Source organism: Athene noctua, chromosome 4, assembly GCF_965140245.1.
Source record: "Athene noctua chromosome 4, bAthNoc1.hap1.1, whole genome shotgun sequence".
Classification (NCBI taxonomy): domain Eukaryota; kingdom Metazoa; phylum Chordata; class Aves; order Strigiformes; family Strigidae; genus Athene; species Athene noctua.
The window spans coordinates 36911432-36926938 of NC_134040.1; the positions used below are offsets into that span (position 1 = coordinate 36911432).

Below are 15507 nucleotides of genomic sequence, written 5' to 3' on the forward strand. Positions count from 1 at the left end.
GGTGTCTGTGACAGTAAAATGTTGAAACAAATGATCTGGAAGTTCTTACAGCCCTGTGTTGCTAATACTTTTTATTAAAATATCAGGACCTTGATTGCTCTTCAAACTTTTATGACCGCTTTTGCGAGGTGTGGGGTTAGTCAGAAAACATGTACTCTACGCATGTTCTTTCATATGGTTGTGCTGAAGCAGCTTTCTCTGCTTCTCTCGCATCTCCTACAGAGGTCCAGAATACTGATGGATGGACACTGCTTGTAAACATGTCACAGACTTTAGGGAAAAAAATGTTTAAGTCTTCATAAAAGTTCTTTCTGGTGGTGATACTGCAGGGAAAATTCACTGCCGGAATTCCCTGAGGGAGACACCCAGTAGGAAATGAAGTAGGTCAAGACTGACTAGCTGAGCAGAATTGCTCTAAAATGTTCACTTAAAATTCAAAAACTCATGTTAAACAATAACCTTAAACAAGGTGTGGGCAGATAAAATCTTTAACTTTCTTTTGGGGCAATCTTATGACAATTTTCTGCTTCTATGAGAGGTGATAGTTGGTCAGTTCTGTACCTGCCATAAAATTATTTAATTCCAAAATACTGGACTTAAGGCCCCCAGCAGGCAATGCATTCTGGTATTGGCAGAGGGATAAAATCAGGTTCTAGAGGGAACTTGGGTGGAGGGTGTGTGCTGGGAGCACAACTACTCCAGCTGCAGAGGGTTTTAAATTCTGGGTGGTTCTTTTCAGCTGCTCCCATGAATCAGAAGACTGAGGGATATTTTGTACAGTGTATTGAAAAGTCCGGACTTTTTTTAAGACAGGAAGATTTTTTTTTTTTTTTCCTGTGTTTAATATGTGAATAACCTTCTGCCATTTGAATAAATGTTGCAATCTGTTGAGGAACTATCACTGTTGGAAATACATATACAAGATGCAAATATAAACTCTGTGTATTGTAACTGGCTCATCAGTGTAAATGGTGTAATGTTTAATTTATAGTAAGAATTCTGAAGAACTTAATGTGATTTTTATGGCAATAGATAGAAATTATGAAATGCAGATTTTTAGCATACTCAAAAATAGACTGTTTATTCAGTAGAAAAAATGGTAATTTCAGTTCATTTTGCCAAGATATTCAGAGTCATAGGGTAATTTTTACTCAACTTCTGATGCAGGTTGTGTTCTGGTAATTTAATATTGCCACTGAGCTCATCATCTGATCGGTCCAGAGATATTTGCCTTAATTTATGTTTTGCGTCATACTGAAGTGAAACTGTATTGACTGGCTGTTCATCAGCCAACTGTATGTGCTTTTCACCACCCTTGGCTTGTATCCTCTCAAGTGTTTCTGAAATAAGTGGTTAGAGTACAAGTTCTTTCCTTGGCTTCTCTAGCATTGTTTTTTGGCACAGGTTCTCTGATACTCATATGGAAAAGAGATTTACATTTTTTTTTTTTTCTCATATCCAGCTGCCTCAGGCCCTGTGAGCATTGCTGAATACTTTCATTCTAGGAAAACATTTTGCCCTGAAATTCCAGCTTGAACACTTGGGTTATAGTCTGCTGCTTCAGGGGAGCAAGATGCTCAGACAGACTGAGAGATTGACAGATCAGTCACGTTTTGCTCAAGCAATATGCACAGCTAGATGAGGAGGTGGTGGTGGGGAGAAAAAGTGTGAGAGAGAAGCCTATATATGTATTTCTACATCCTATTTTCTTAATCATTCTAGATTGAGTATTCTCTGGGATATAATTTGTCCGAACATCTGGGTTTCCCTGGCTGCAGTTAACTGCTGCTTTTTTTGGACTGTGTGGAGTCTGTCGCAGTGATCTTTGGATAGTGGAATAGTAATGACTAGCCTGAGGTATTCAGATTTGAGCAAGTAACAACTCCCTGTTGGCTGGCCTATATAAATGAATAGCCAGAAAAGCTTCGGAATGGTCCATCAGTAGCTTGCTGACAGAAGCTAGAATTTACTTTCGGTGACTTTTCTTTCACAGTGAAAGCAAGCAGGGAAGAGCAGGCATCACAAGCACTTTGATGGGGATTTTTATTTTTCAGATTTTATGGAAGTTCCCAGTATGCAACAGACTTTAAAGGGGTGATTCCCAGGACTTGGGGGGGAAAGAGCAAGTGGCCTACTGGCTGATCGCAATGATTAAAGACTTCAAATATGATGTTATATTACATAAAACTTATAACTGAGGAAATACCTAGAATGTTCAGTACCTATATAAGACTGCAGAGTGTTTCTTCACATGGTTGGGCTTTGTTCAAAAAAACTGAGAGATGGAGGGAAAAGCCTGTATTTAATTATTTCACTACCAGTGGTCATTATAATGATTGCAAAAATTCAACTTTTTTTAAAAAAATAAAGGTTGACTACTAATTAACCAACCAACCAGCAATGTGATGCTGCCTCTGTCAGTCAGCGCTGAGCACCCTGTGGGGGACTGTGTTGATTCCCTGCCATGTCTAGATGTGTTGCAGCTGAGAAGGGATGGTGTTTCAGATCCCTGCAATGCTTGAACCATCACTCATAGGTGTTTTTTCATGGGTGCAAACTGGATGCACTGAAACTGCAGTGTGAAGGTCATCTTTTGCTAGCAGCTCTTCACAAGGGGACTGGTGATGATCTCTTCATGCAAAACAATGTTTTGCAGCATAGGTCTACATCAACTTGTAGCTGAGAGTTGCTTGGGTGCAGCAATACACGGCTTTTTCTTCACCCTGAAAAGCAGTGTATTGCAGCGGTTGATACTGGCAGTTTTCATACCCCGAGTTTCAATAAAGAGCAAATTAATTACTAGTAGCAGAAGAGCATCTATTTTTAATGATGCTAAGACTCAGATGTTAATTATCTCTAATTTACGGAGACCGTTTTTCTTTGTCACTTTTAATGTTTCACGTAACCTTACACTTGATGGATCTTTCTCAGTGGAAAAAAAGCTGTTTCAAATAGGTTTTAAAAAAAATTATTCTAGTGCTCATGCTGTGTACTACATTAACAAGGTAAACAGTTTCTTCCGTTTTTTCACTGCATACACTGAAAACATATTCAAGATTATTTAGATTTATATGGATACATTTGGCAGCTTTTTCATATTTATGTTGACTCCAAGAGATTAATCAAAATTAGGATTTTGCCTTAAAGGATTATTTATTTATCATATGAATAGCTGTGGAAGAGAATAGACCTAGATATAGGGAGGTTGTTATAATTTTGTTTCAAATGTGTGATTTTTCAGCTTTGTTTATTTGATTATTGGAGCATACTGGGGAAGATGCTCTGTTATGTGATCTTAGTGCTTTGTGAGGGAAAGACCATTAACAGGAGCTGCCTTTTTTCCTCCTAGCACATCTTCAGTACAGTCACTTCTTAGCAGTGCTTGGTGATTTGCAGACTGAGCATCAGCAGCTGAAGCTGTAAGCCATGCTGAGTGGTGTCCATTACCCAAGCTGTAGCCTCCTCCTAGAATCTGAGCAACAGTGGTCCCTTGTGTGGATACAATCATCATCATTTTGCGTAGAGGCACAGTGCAAGGTAGTAGAGCTCTGGGCTGTAGGGGTTCCTCCCCGGGCTGCAGGTGGGTCTCTGCTCCATCACAACCTCTGTGGGTGCAGGGCACAGCTGCCTCACCACGGGCTGCACCACGGGCTGCAGGGGAATCTCTGCTCCGGGCCTGGAGCTCCTCCTCCCCTCCTTCTGCACTGGCCTTGGGGTCTGCAGGGGTGTTGCTCTCACATATTCTCATCCTTTCTCCAGCTGCAGTTGTCATTATGCAGTCTTGGGTTTTTTTCCTCTTCTTAAGTACATCACCCCAGAGGTGCTACCACCATCGCTGATGGGCTCGGCCTTGGCCAGTGGTGGGTCCATCTTGGAGCCGGTTGTCGTTGGCTCCAGCAGACACTGGGGAAGCTTCTGGCAGCTTCTCACAGAAGCCACCTCTGTAACCCCCCGGCTACCAAAACCTTGCCATGCAAACCCAATGCAGCATACAAATATGCAGCCTACACAGAGAAAAGATATTCAGCTGTAGGGAAGTTGGATAGAAAAGCAGTTTATGATGATTCTGAGACTGAGAAGTTAATATTTTCTATTATCCTCATATTATTTCTTGAAAAGTGCTTGGAGTTATCACACTGTCTCAGTGCAGCACAAACGAATGATTGTGACTCCACACTCTGCAAGAGAATCATGATCAAGCACTGCCTATAAAGAGTATCCAACCATATGTAGCGATGCATGCCCTTCTATTTGACCCTTTCAGATAAATAAACAGCTGAAACTGTCACTTGGTATATAGCAAATTACAGGGGCACATATATAGTAGGGAAATATAGATATTAAAAATTATATTTTAAATAATTTTCAAATATATAATAAACATTATATATATTATACCACTGCAAAAGAGTTGCAGTAAAGTTGATACAGCTTATGTTCCCTTTACTTGTTTTCATCTTTAAGTTTAACATTTGTTAGTGTTTTTGCATAGCAACTTTTCTACTGGAACTTTAAAGCCTGCAATACCACATGCATGCCTATTGGGAAAAGATCATCTTTTTTGCTTTATATCGACTCTTAGAAATAATTATGCACTTAACGGTTAGAAAACGAGTGTATTACCATTATCCTCCATCCAGTGAGCAGGTATCCAACAAATTATTGATGGAAGTGTTTTACTTTGCTGACTACACTATGTTCATTGAACTTTTTAGTAAACTTAATCTATTAGGTGAAAACAAATAGCTGTAAATGTACAGAGTCTCATCAATATCTTTTAAAAATGAATTTGCTGCAAGTATGGAATCTATTGTGTAAAAGCTGATTGACATTGTTGCAGAACCTAGTAACAATTTCAGCATTTTCAGCTCATCCCAGCACACACACATGAAGCTACAACTTCTTTGACTGAAAAGTTACAAGAAATATATTTATTCCCTGACTGATAGGTGGTGTGGCATAGCTGGTGGGTAGGCGGTGGTGGTGGGGATGGGGACTGGCTATCTATAGCAGCTGTCTGGAGAGTTGCGCTGGTTGTTAGCAGAGTTCAGTGCCCATTTTCTGTGCAAAAGGGCCTGTGGGGGAAAGAAAGGTGTAGATGGTCACTGTCCCAGAGTACCTCCAGGTTACATAAAATTGTCTGTGTGTTTTGTTCTTATACAGCTGCCAGGTCTATACAGAGGGAGTGAAATTGTGAATGCCTTCCTGGAAGGTGCTATATGGAAAGAGTATAAGTCAGTTTTTCACTGTTTTCTGTAGTCTATCTTACCCTATGCTTTGCCTGATGCGGTGTATATCTAGTTATTGTGAGATGCCAGGAGCATATAACAGTGGTGCCAGAATAGTGCATTTGAGTAGCCAACAGCAATAAGTACTGGGAAGTCATTGAAAGCCACTGGTGATTTGATGACTTAAATCTAGAGTAACTGTGAAAAGGTTCTAGCATTATTTCTTTGCAAAACTTAAGTACCTTCCGAGCATGGCCTTTGATCATAAACTGAAATGCAAAGACTTTAATTAAGAGCAGGCACAAAAGTTTCAGTGATGATAATGATTCAGTCTTCTGAACTTTGACAGTGTGTGTGGATGTGGCTTCGACTACCATGAACGACTGAAAGAAATGTTCTTTTTAATCATATAAAGCTCCTTTATGGTAAAGGACAGTTAATTAAAGCTGAATTTAGCATTTATGCCTAGAGCAATTTGACACTTGGATATATCTGTGATAAATGCACTAGAAAGTATAAGGATAGCTACTCACTGCATATTGCTCTTCATGAGATTTGGAGAAAATGGAATGTCTCATGACTATCCACCCAAGTGCACTAGTGTTCTTCCTGGTGTGACAAGCTGGGGTGTACACAAGATAGCTTTATTATTTTACAAACTAAATCACTGGAATCAGTTCTTGTCATAAACATTTTGCATTTGACCTAGGTTACAAGCTATCTTTCTTGCTTACTTTTTTGATCTCTTTGTACATCTCTTGTCTGGGAAGGTGAGGCTGTAATGTGCATTATTCCAGAGATGTTCTTAGTTTTACCCCCATTCTGAATAAACTCACCAGTCAGAGTTTTGAATTTTGCTCAGGAAAATCTGGAGCTAATAATGAGAAAACTGAAATTTTAACAGAATATTGGGTACTTGAGATTAAAATCTGCCCTTTTTTGTTTATATTTATATATTGTAGTTATTTTGGCATACTATTGGGGACACTAGGGAAAAGTTGGTTTATGACAAGGTTTTAAAAAGTACAGCAGTTTGTTTAATCAGGTAATATACTGGAACAATATTTGCTCTTTTAAATCCTTTGTATTTCTCTCACTTTTCCTCTTTAATTTTTTGGACTGGGACTAGAGCTGAGTTGTTTCTTATGTCTTATATTTGGTTGCAAACTGTCTGACTTTGTGTTTGTAGTGATGTTTGCCTGGGCTTATGTGAATGTCTCATAATAGGACTCTAATAATTGCAGCATTCTGGGAATTTAAGTATATTTGGGAACTCAATCAATAGGGAGCATGACAGTGACCGGACTATAGCTCCCATATATGTATTTAAATACACATATATGACTTCTCTTTTTAATGAATATTTTTAAATTGTTTCTAAATAAAAAAATATTTACATACACTTGGATAAAAAAATCCGGTTTATTTTCAAAAGAAATATATTTCAGAGAGAAGAGAAGCATAGTCCAATGCCAGTCCCACCAAACACAGTATTTATGTATATTTGGCTGTATGACTGCTGGTTATAAAGTGGCTAAAACAAACAAACAAAAAATTATGTAGCTGAACTGAAAAGTATTTTAGAACTGAAAACGGAAGTTTTTTCTACCCTTTTCATTGTGACACTAATGAAATTGGGCTTGGAACTGCAAACACACAACATAATTTTTTTCCCTTATTTAACTCCATTTGAAATTACAAATTGTGGTTTTGTTATGTTAGAAGGCTTATACTGTAGGGTTTTTAGGTTTTGACATCCCTTTACACTATTTTTCTGGCTCAGAAAAACATAAATTCTTTTGGACTAAGACTTCATCTATCAAAAAAAATGAATAGTCTATAATTCTAAGTGTATGATTCTGCTGATTTCAATAAGCACAAAAGATATTTGGGCTGCTTCTTGCTTTAAAGCACACCTTAGTGTCATGCAAAAACAATTACATATGTTTGAAAGTACTTGCTGAACTGCTGCTGGGTTACGAAAGCATCTTCCTATAAATCAGTGATGAAGAAGAAGGTTCATTCTTAAGTTATTTGTTCATGTTTCTTGAATAAATATCCATCATAACTAGAAAATGGAAATACCTCACTTCTGTACTGGGCCAGATGTTACCTGTTTGAGGCTAGGATATAGAACAGCTTTTTAACAACTTAAAATGACATAGGATTTTTGGCCTGGCATTGATGCCCCTTCTTTCTTTTAAGAAACAGATCTGTTGTAAGTTATTTTCCCAATTTTCCCAGCCCCCAAAAGGGTAAGATGGATATCACCATCGGTGAAATATCAGTTATCTTATTTTCATTTGGGACTTTAAATATTTACAGGTAAATTTTAGATACTAATTTTGTGTTGAAAATTTTGTACTAATGTTCTGCAGCATGCCAAATGCCTCAGAGTTGCTAATGTTACATTAGTGGAAAAAATCCAAATGTAAAATTACATCCAAATGAGGACTCCCACAGATTTCTAAAATATGCCGGCCTTCATTAAATTAATTATAGCATTTCTTTATTATCTTCAGGCTTTTGTGAGAAAAAAAATTGTTCTCACTCTAGAGAACAAAGGGATAAGAGCTGACTGAGAAAAGCTATGGTTCTACTTTGTCATGTCTCTGTGGTAGATCTGTGGTTGGCCCTTTCTAACAACATGTTGTAGTTGGGATAACAAACAGAGAAGTAAAATTGTCTTTATTTTAAAGCAAGGTTTATTTTTTATATTGTAAATTGCAGTAGAATAAAAGAATTGGACACATTTGAGGGAATGGGGCAAAGTAAGTCTTTTGCTGACAAATTTGCAAAATTAGTTTGAGTTTTACTTTGAAAGCAAGCCAAAAATTTGTCCTTGGGGGGCTGTGTGTAAATGGATATCTGTTATTTAGGCTAGGTAATTGAACAGATGTGAATGCTCAGTACATACCTCCCTTGTGTGTTGCTGAAGCTGGCATCTTTTTACCAGCAAGCTAATCCAATGGGCTATTTTGGCTCAGGCAGACCGTGTTAGAGACAGTGTTACAGAGGCTTTCTTATACTACTTCTATCTCATTTTTACTGTTTAATCACTTCTCTGTTCTCAAGCAACATTCAAGAATAAAATTGTATAGACACTAAACACACACACACACACACCCCACCCCCCCAAAAAAAAACCCAACCAAAACCCAAAACCACCCTGTACTGTCTTTTGGGAAACATAGAATTAAGAGGAAGTCAGGTTGTCCCACGCTTTTCCTTGTGAAATGAAAGTAGTTGTGTACACGGCAGCTCCACCCAGCAGAAAATGCAGGGACAACTGGAGGCCCCATGTAGGGGAGAATACAGGGACTTCCCTTCTATGAATGCCAACAAATATCTGCCACCTCAAAGATGCTCAGGAGGTGGCAGGAGGAGACAGGGCCATACACTGAGACTGGGGATCAGGATGTCTGTTGTACATCAGCCTGCAAAGGCAAGTACTTATTTGGAGAATACTTTTTAATGTACTGTGGTCTTTCATTTCTGGTCAAAAATTTTGGTTCCAGATAACAAGTCTAGATGAAGAATTCTGGCATTCAAGTTAGAGCCAAGCACCTGATTTTAGGAAAGGAATGATTGAGCACAGTCTTTCTGCCTTTAGAGAATTAGGAAAGTTCAGAATGAAAAATGTGTAGTGGGAGAAGCGTCCTCCACAGGAACCAGAAGATCTTGTGATTACATTATTAATTAATTGTTATTAATTATATATATACATATATACATATTATATATTATTAATTAATTGTTATTAAATTATATATACATATATACCTCCCTTTAAATTTATCACCAAAATGTAGACAGTATGAGGAAAAAATGCATGAGCACTTCTCTCATTCCTACTGGAAAGTAACAAAAAAAATGTAATGTTTTGTTTGTCTTTGCTTTTTATATTCCTCTCTCAGGTCCGCACCAGTGTCCTACCTGATCACAAGGAGGCAAGAGCAGATGTTGGAGTAAGCAATTTTTTTTTTTTTTTGTTAATCAATTTATTTTTTTTCTCCTCGTTATCAGACACAGACACCCAATGAAGAGAAATGGTGTTTTGCCTAGCTGCTAAACGGGAGCTGGCAAGCTTTTTTAATAGCAGAAGTTGGGTTAAATGAATAAGAACATCAAGGCAGGAGTAATAGTCTCAGTGATTGATGTAATCCCATTCACGTATTTCTTGAAAATCCTTTTCAACTGAAATTATCCTGAGGCAAGCACAACTATCCAGACTTCTGCTACTGCCGTACAAGGAATCTGGATAAGATTGAGAGCTTGGAATTGCATTGCCTCAATGAGCATGGCCTGTCACCATCTGGTTTTCATGTGCAGAGTATAAAAAGTTCTGCTGTAGGAGTTGCCTTTGCATTCACTTTAAGAATAATGTCACAGGTGACATATGGAGGACTTATTTTTCCCTGTAGGTCTGTAGAACTTTTGGGAAAGGTATCGGTATGTCATTTCTGGGTCTGAGAAGGCTAGAAACTCCCAGATAATATAGACCCCTCACAGGGGTGGGAAATGTTGGTTCTGCTAGACTGAATAAAAGACCAAACGCCATCTGGTGCAGGTGTCAGAACTATCTCTGCAAACATTTAAAATAACTGGATTTTTAAATTTTTAGCCTAAGGTGTTGACTTTCCTGCATTACCAGGGCTTCCTTGGCATAGTTTCCAGGACTTTAGCTAGAGTTTGAAAAATCTGTAGTTCAATCTTAGTGAAAAAATCAATGTGTTTTAACTTTTCATGTAGCTATTAGGGAGACTTTTCTCTTTGGCTAGCTGAGATTATTCGTCAAGCTACTCAAGGCACATATCTTAAGATTTATAATTGTAAGTACCCCACTAACAAAATTACAGAGGAATGTTACTCTGTAATTAGCATTACAGCAGCAGTTCTGTTCAAAGCCTACTCTCTAGGTCACATGTGCAAAGTTAGAATGGTTTGTAGACTGCCAGTTCAGGCCCCAGGGTAGACTATTTTTATCTAAATCAGTATGAAAAACGTATTCTCCGGCATAGTTTGAAATTAGACCCCTTGAACATTAGTATAACTCTTTTACTTTGGGTCATGGGATCATTCATAATTTTATTTAATTTTGCAAGTAACTCTGAAATGCATTGTCAGGCAACGAAAATTTTATTCCAAATAAATAGAAAAATATGAAACAGACAAATAAGTAGAATTGGTTTAGGCCCATAAAATTATTCACCTTTAATTTCATGACCCTGGAGAACTAGATATGACAGAGATGGTTAGTGGGTACAGTAACCAAAGCTCCTAGATTGTATAAGAGCACAGTGTAATTGCTTCTTAGCCCTGATCATATGAGGACTCAGCGTTCTGAAATGGATTTATAGTTCTGTTGTGCTGCAGAAAGAAGCCCCAAGTGATCCAACCTGTATCAGTTTCATTCCAAATATCCCTCTCCCTCTTTTCAAATGGTAAGGTTGCAAATGCAAGCACCCAAATGCCATGAAATGCCTGAATAATGAATGGCTGCTGTATAGGTGCTGTGCTGCAGAATGTGTTCTTATTTTACCAAGACGGGTACGCTCTTGTAAGATGATAACTAAACTGAGCTAACCATGCCACCATAGACTTTTAGTGAAGAAATGCTGTCATGTTGATGGATCTGAAAGAAGACAGATCTGTGTTCACTCCGGCAAGGCTGTGCATCACCATGTGTCACACCTGGACATACTTGTAAAAGTACATGATCCATTTTGGCAGTGAAAACTAACCATGATCTCTGCTTGTATGGCTCTGGTATTTTTCTTCATGTATTTTCTATAGGCTTTTTTTCTTCCTTACTTCCAGTTCAGCACTTCCCAAATCCACTGTTTTCTCAACCTTTCCTAGACTGAGCATGTGTCTTTTTTCCTTTGCTTCTTAAGTGCCAACCAAAGCACAGGAAATCTAGGCTTCTGTCATTGATAGGAATGAGCCATAACTGATGGTCTAGTTTAACAAATTGGAGAGCAGTGTTGGTGCTTACCTAAACAGAGAGTTGTGATTTGAACTGTATATTTTATATGCAAGAAAACATATCTTAGCATAGAGCTTTACTGTTAACATTTAAACACTAGAAAGCAGGCTGCAGGGTTTTTTCACCAGAGGAAGTTACGCTTCTCAGTAGCAATAAATTCTCTACCTTTTTCCCTGAATGGGAAATTTGGTCTCTCTTGTGTGCAGCCTGTGTGACTCAGAGCAACTTGATTCTTCTTTAATTTGTATGTCCAAGAACATATATAATTTAGCCTGGAATTTGCCATTCCAACAGTAAAATTACTACAATGTAATAAAAACACTTTGTCTTTCTTATCGCTTTCTTGCAAAAATTCAGCATAATCTTATGATTCAGAGCAGGTGATATCAAGTTGTATATTTGAAAGTTAAATGCCAGGAAGATGGTTGTAGACTGTTATTTTCTTTCCCATTGTTCCCAGGGCAAGAATACTACTGTTGGCCAAGGTGACCAAATGAGATTTTAGCCATGTGCAGTGGTATATGAGCAGAGGTTAAAAAATAACTAAAATGCAAAAGAAGATGCATTTGTTTTCCTCTTTGCACTATTTTCTTGATGATGTGTGAAGGTGATTTTGACAGAAGGGAAAGATATAGTGGTGTAGCTTAATTTAACTTCAGACATTCTATTTTCATTAGCTCATTTCTTTGCACTTGTTCTGCAATGAATAGGTCCATCTTACAATGGAAATAAAGGAAACAAGTTCTTACAAGCACTGCCATAAACTAGAGGAATATAACATTTCTATTAATAAACTTGCAGTGAACTCAATGTAAAAACATTTTCTTATCAAATACATTCGTATTTGGAATATATAGATGGTAGTGCCTAAGGCTTGAGGAAAAAGCATAGCAAGAACAACTTTGGTAAAGCACTGAAAACAGCATTTCTTTGTAATCTAGAAATAAGAAATATAGAAAGAAGATGCAAAATGCAAATGCTTGTACTGAATGAAATTTTTCCCGTGGCTGTACATTTTATAGCCTGTTACTTTGTCAGGTTGTCAGACTGTTCTCAGTGAATAAGAGAAAAGTTCTGGCCCTTAAAATCAGAATTTAACAATTTACTGATAATCATGCTACAGATGCATTAAAAGAAATTTGCTGGATAATGTGTCAAACTACTATATTGAAATGTAATATTTTTCTAGGTACGAAAGAAAGATTTCCAAGTGTGAGACCAAAAAAAAGTAACAAAACTTAAAAAATTAATGGAGATGTTATCTCTTCTTTTTGCTTTGTTTTGTAGAGAAGCTTCCTGGGCTGTACAACTTTTAGAGTAGGAGACTTGGTGAAGTCAAAGGAGCAACAGTTGACCCTTACCCTCAGGTAAGTGTTTTCCTCTGTTGTAAACCATGTTGAATTAATAACCCCTGGCATTTCACATCCAAAGAAGAACAATGAAGCTGGTGAAGTGTCTCGAGAACAAGTCCTGTGAGGAGCAGCTGAGGAAACTGGGGGTGTTTGATCTGGAGAAAAGGAGGCTGAGGAGACACTCTCTACAACTACCTGAAAGGACGTTTTAGCGAGGTGGTTGTTGGTTTCTCCCAAGTAACAAGTGATAGGGTGAGAGGAAACGGCCTCAAGTTGTGCCAGAGGAGGCTCAGATTGGGTATTAGAAAAAATTTCTTAACCGAAAGGGTTATTAAATGTTGGAACAAGCTGCCCAGGAAAATTGCTGGTCACCATACCTGAAGGTATTTAAAAGATGTGTAGATGTGGTACCTAGGGACATGATTTAGTGGTGGACTTGGCAGTGTTAGGTTTATGGTCGGACTTGATCTTAAAGGTCTTTTCTAATCTAGATGATTCTATGATTGCTGCTTGATTGTGTTTGAAACTCTGTATTATTCCCGGTATATTAGATGTTAACTTGAAATGCTCCTGTTTTCTATCATGCATAACATCAAAATGAAATACCAATTCTTTAAGCTGGAGCTTTCCATGTGTCAGATTAGAAAAGGATAGTAATTTTTTTGGTGTGATAATTTATAGAAGAATTGCCAGGAACTTGCAGTAGGGGATGTGCTTTCAAAGTTTCCTGTAGAAAGGAGCATAAGGTTCTCTATTTCATTTGGTATGTGTGGTTTAAAGAATTAACACTGTACAGTTTGCTGGTTTGGTTACTAGGCATATTTAAAGACGGTGGACCTAATGACTTAAGGCTTCTCTCATGTGGAATTGTTTGCAGTCTCCTAAACTCATTCTTACGTTACCATAAAAGCTGGCAGAGGAACTCTCTAAGACTCCTTTTGGGGTTTTAGAGTTATATGCAGCCAAAGTCAAATGGCGGCGGTGGTGGGGTGATGTAGGACTACAGTGACACAGGGTACAGAGCTGTAGGAGGGTCAGAGCCAGTGTTCAAAAACTAGGGCTGGGCTGAACAGATATTTCTTAAAGCTGTGCAATGAAGAAAAGAGTTTGGTTTTCATGCCTGATACTGACTTGCATGGCTTAAGATGAATCAATATACAAATCAAAACTCTTTGAAGGTTAGGGGAAACCTTTTAGGTGGTGATTTTCAGAATGAATTCATTGGACTTTATATAGTGCAGGGATTTTGTTGAGCTGATTTTTGCAAGCACAATGGAGGCTTATTTGAGATTACTGGGTAAGCACAGGTAAGCTTCACACAGCAACTGCCCAAACTCACCATGTTTCCACATAGGCAAAATTCTGGGACGAAAGAGGCTGTGACTAGAACAATTGTGACAATGGTCTATGTTCTGCCTAGAATATTGTATGTAGGTGTTGTAGAAAAGTTGTGTCACATTCTTTATCATGTGCACATGAAGCCAGCCTGGATTTGTCCTGAAGACCCAAATTATGACCCATTCAACAATGTTGTGGTATTGTCACTATCTCAAGGACACTTACATTCTTTTTGAAATGGAAACTTCTTAAAGTATTTTGGCACATGCCTTCCCAACACTAGTAGTTGCATATGTATGTGTAGTTCACAGGGCAAAGTTAATGAAATGCCTTGATTTTAATTTCTCCCAAACACAGAAAATGCCATGCCTAACAAGCAGATAACTTTGTTTTCTAACAAACAAAACTGATCAGGCAATACTTGACTACTCTCTGTGGAAATGTATGGCTAGATAAACAAATACCACCTTAGCATTTGGGAGAGTCTGTTCTTACACAATTTCAAATTGTCTCAGTTTCTTTTGACAAACTTTGCCTCTCTGACATATTGAAAACTTGATCTGTAAGAATGCCTCTGACAGGTACCATAATAATTGACAGAATGTAAAGTTTCAGGAAACTTTGAAAAGAGTAAGTATCTAATCCATCTCATTTGTAAACAGAAAGATCAGAATGATAACTAATAAGCAATAGATGACAGTTTGCCAGGTTAGTTTCAGCTGAACCTCTAAGCCTTATCAGATTTGCTTTTAATCAATATTTTTAGTCTTGTTTGTCCTCCGTGCAGCTAACACTAGAAGACAAATATTATAACAATTCAAATTAATTTGCAGATACATTAAATGGTAGGGTTTGGTTGTTTTTTTGTTTTTTTTTTTTAAAACCAAAAAGATCCTAACCTTTTACATGTGGGACTGTTACCTGATTATGGCTCTTCAGCAACACAAAATCAGTAGAAATGTTCCAGGTTTCTTTGGTGGCAGTTTAACCAGAGAGGTCTAGTAATCTAAACTTGCTGTCTTCTAATTGCCCTGTTATATTAGTAACGCTCAGGAGAATAGAGGATATACCAAGGGACTTGTGAGAGCATGCAATTTTATTTAATTCTTGTTGATACACTTTCGAAGGGAGTTTACCAGGGAGTGCCTGTGATTGAGATACTCTTTTGTTAGATCCTAAATAGAGATTTAAGGATCGGAAATAACTGTGGTGTGCCCTGTAAATATTGTTGTGATTATAGAATCTGGTTACTTTTTCTCTGTTTTTTTCTGTTATTATGTCTTGCCATTGTCTTTCTAAGGTACAATGTAGCAATATAAAAGTGTTTTTAAAGGAATTTTCTTGCATTTTTCTCAGTTATTTTGTGGAGGGCTGGCATACATCTACAATTCCTTACTGTTGATAAACTGTGGTCTGCTTTTTCCCTTTCCCCACCGTTGTACTTTAATGGTGGTTAGGGACACAAGTTACAAAACCTCTGCAAAAGAGGTTTTTATTTTGGTTGTCCTTTCTTCTCTAGAAAGGTGCCCTAAACTGATAGCTGAGTGCCCTAAACTGATAGCTGAGATGTGTGCGCCTATATCTCGTCATCCAAACCTGA

At 37.8% G+C, this 15507-nt stretch overlaps 1 protein-coding gene across 5 annotated transcripts in view; it reads left to right on the forward strand.

Moving 5' to 3' along the window:
- INPP4B (inositol polyphosphate-4-phosphatase type II B) overlaps window positions 1-15507 on the forward strand; it is a 330214-nt gene that overhangs the window by 187446 nt on the left and 127261 nt on the right. For all 5 annotated transcript variants that reach the window (XM_074905028.1, XM_074905029.1, XM_074905027.1 and 2 more), the window contains exons 9-10: window positions 9146-9196; window positions 12505-12584. In XM_074905028.1, coding sequence (XP_074761129.1) covers window positions 9146-9196; window positions 12505-12584 — 131 coding nt within the window. The remainder of the gene's footprint in view (window positions 1-9145; window positions 9197-12504; window positions 12585-15507) is intronic.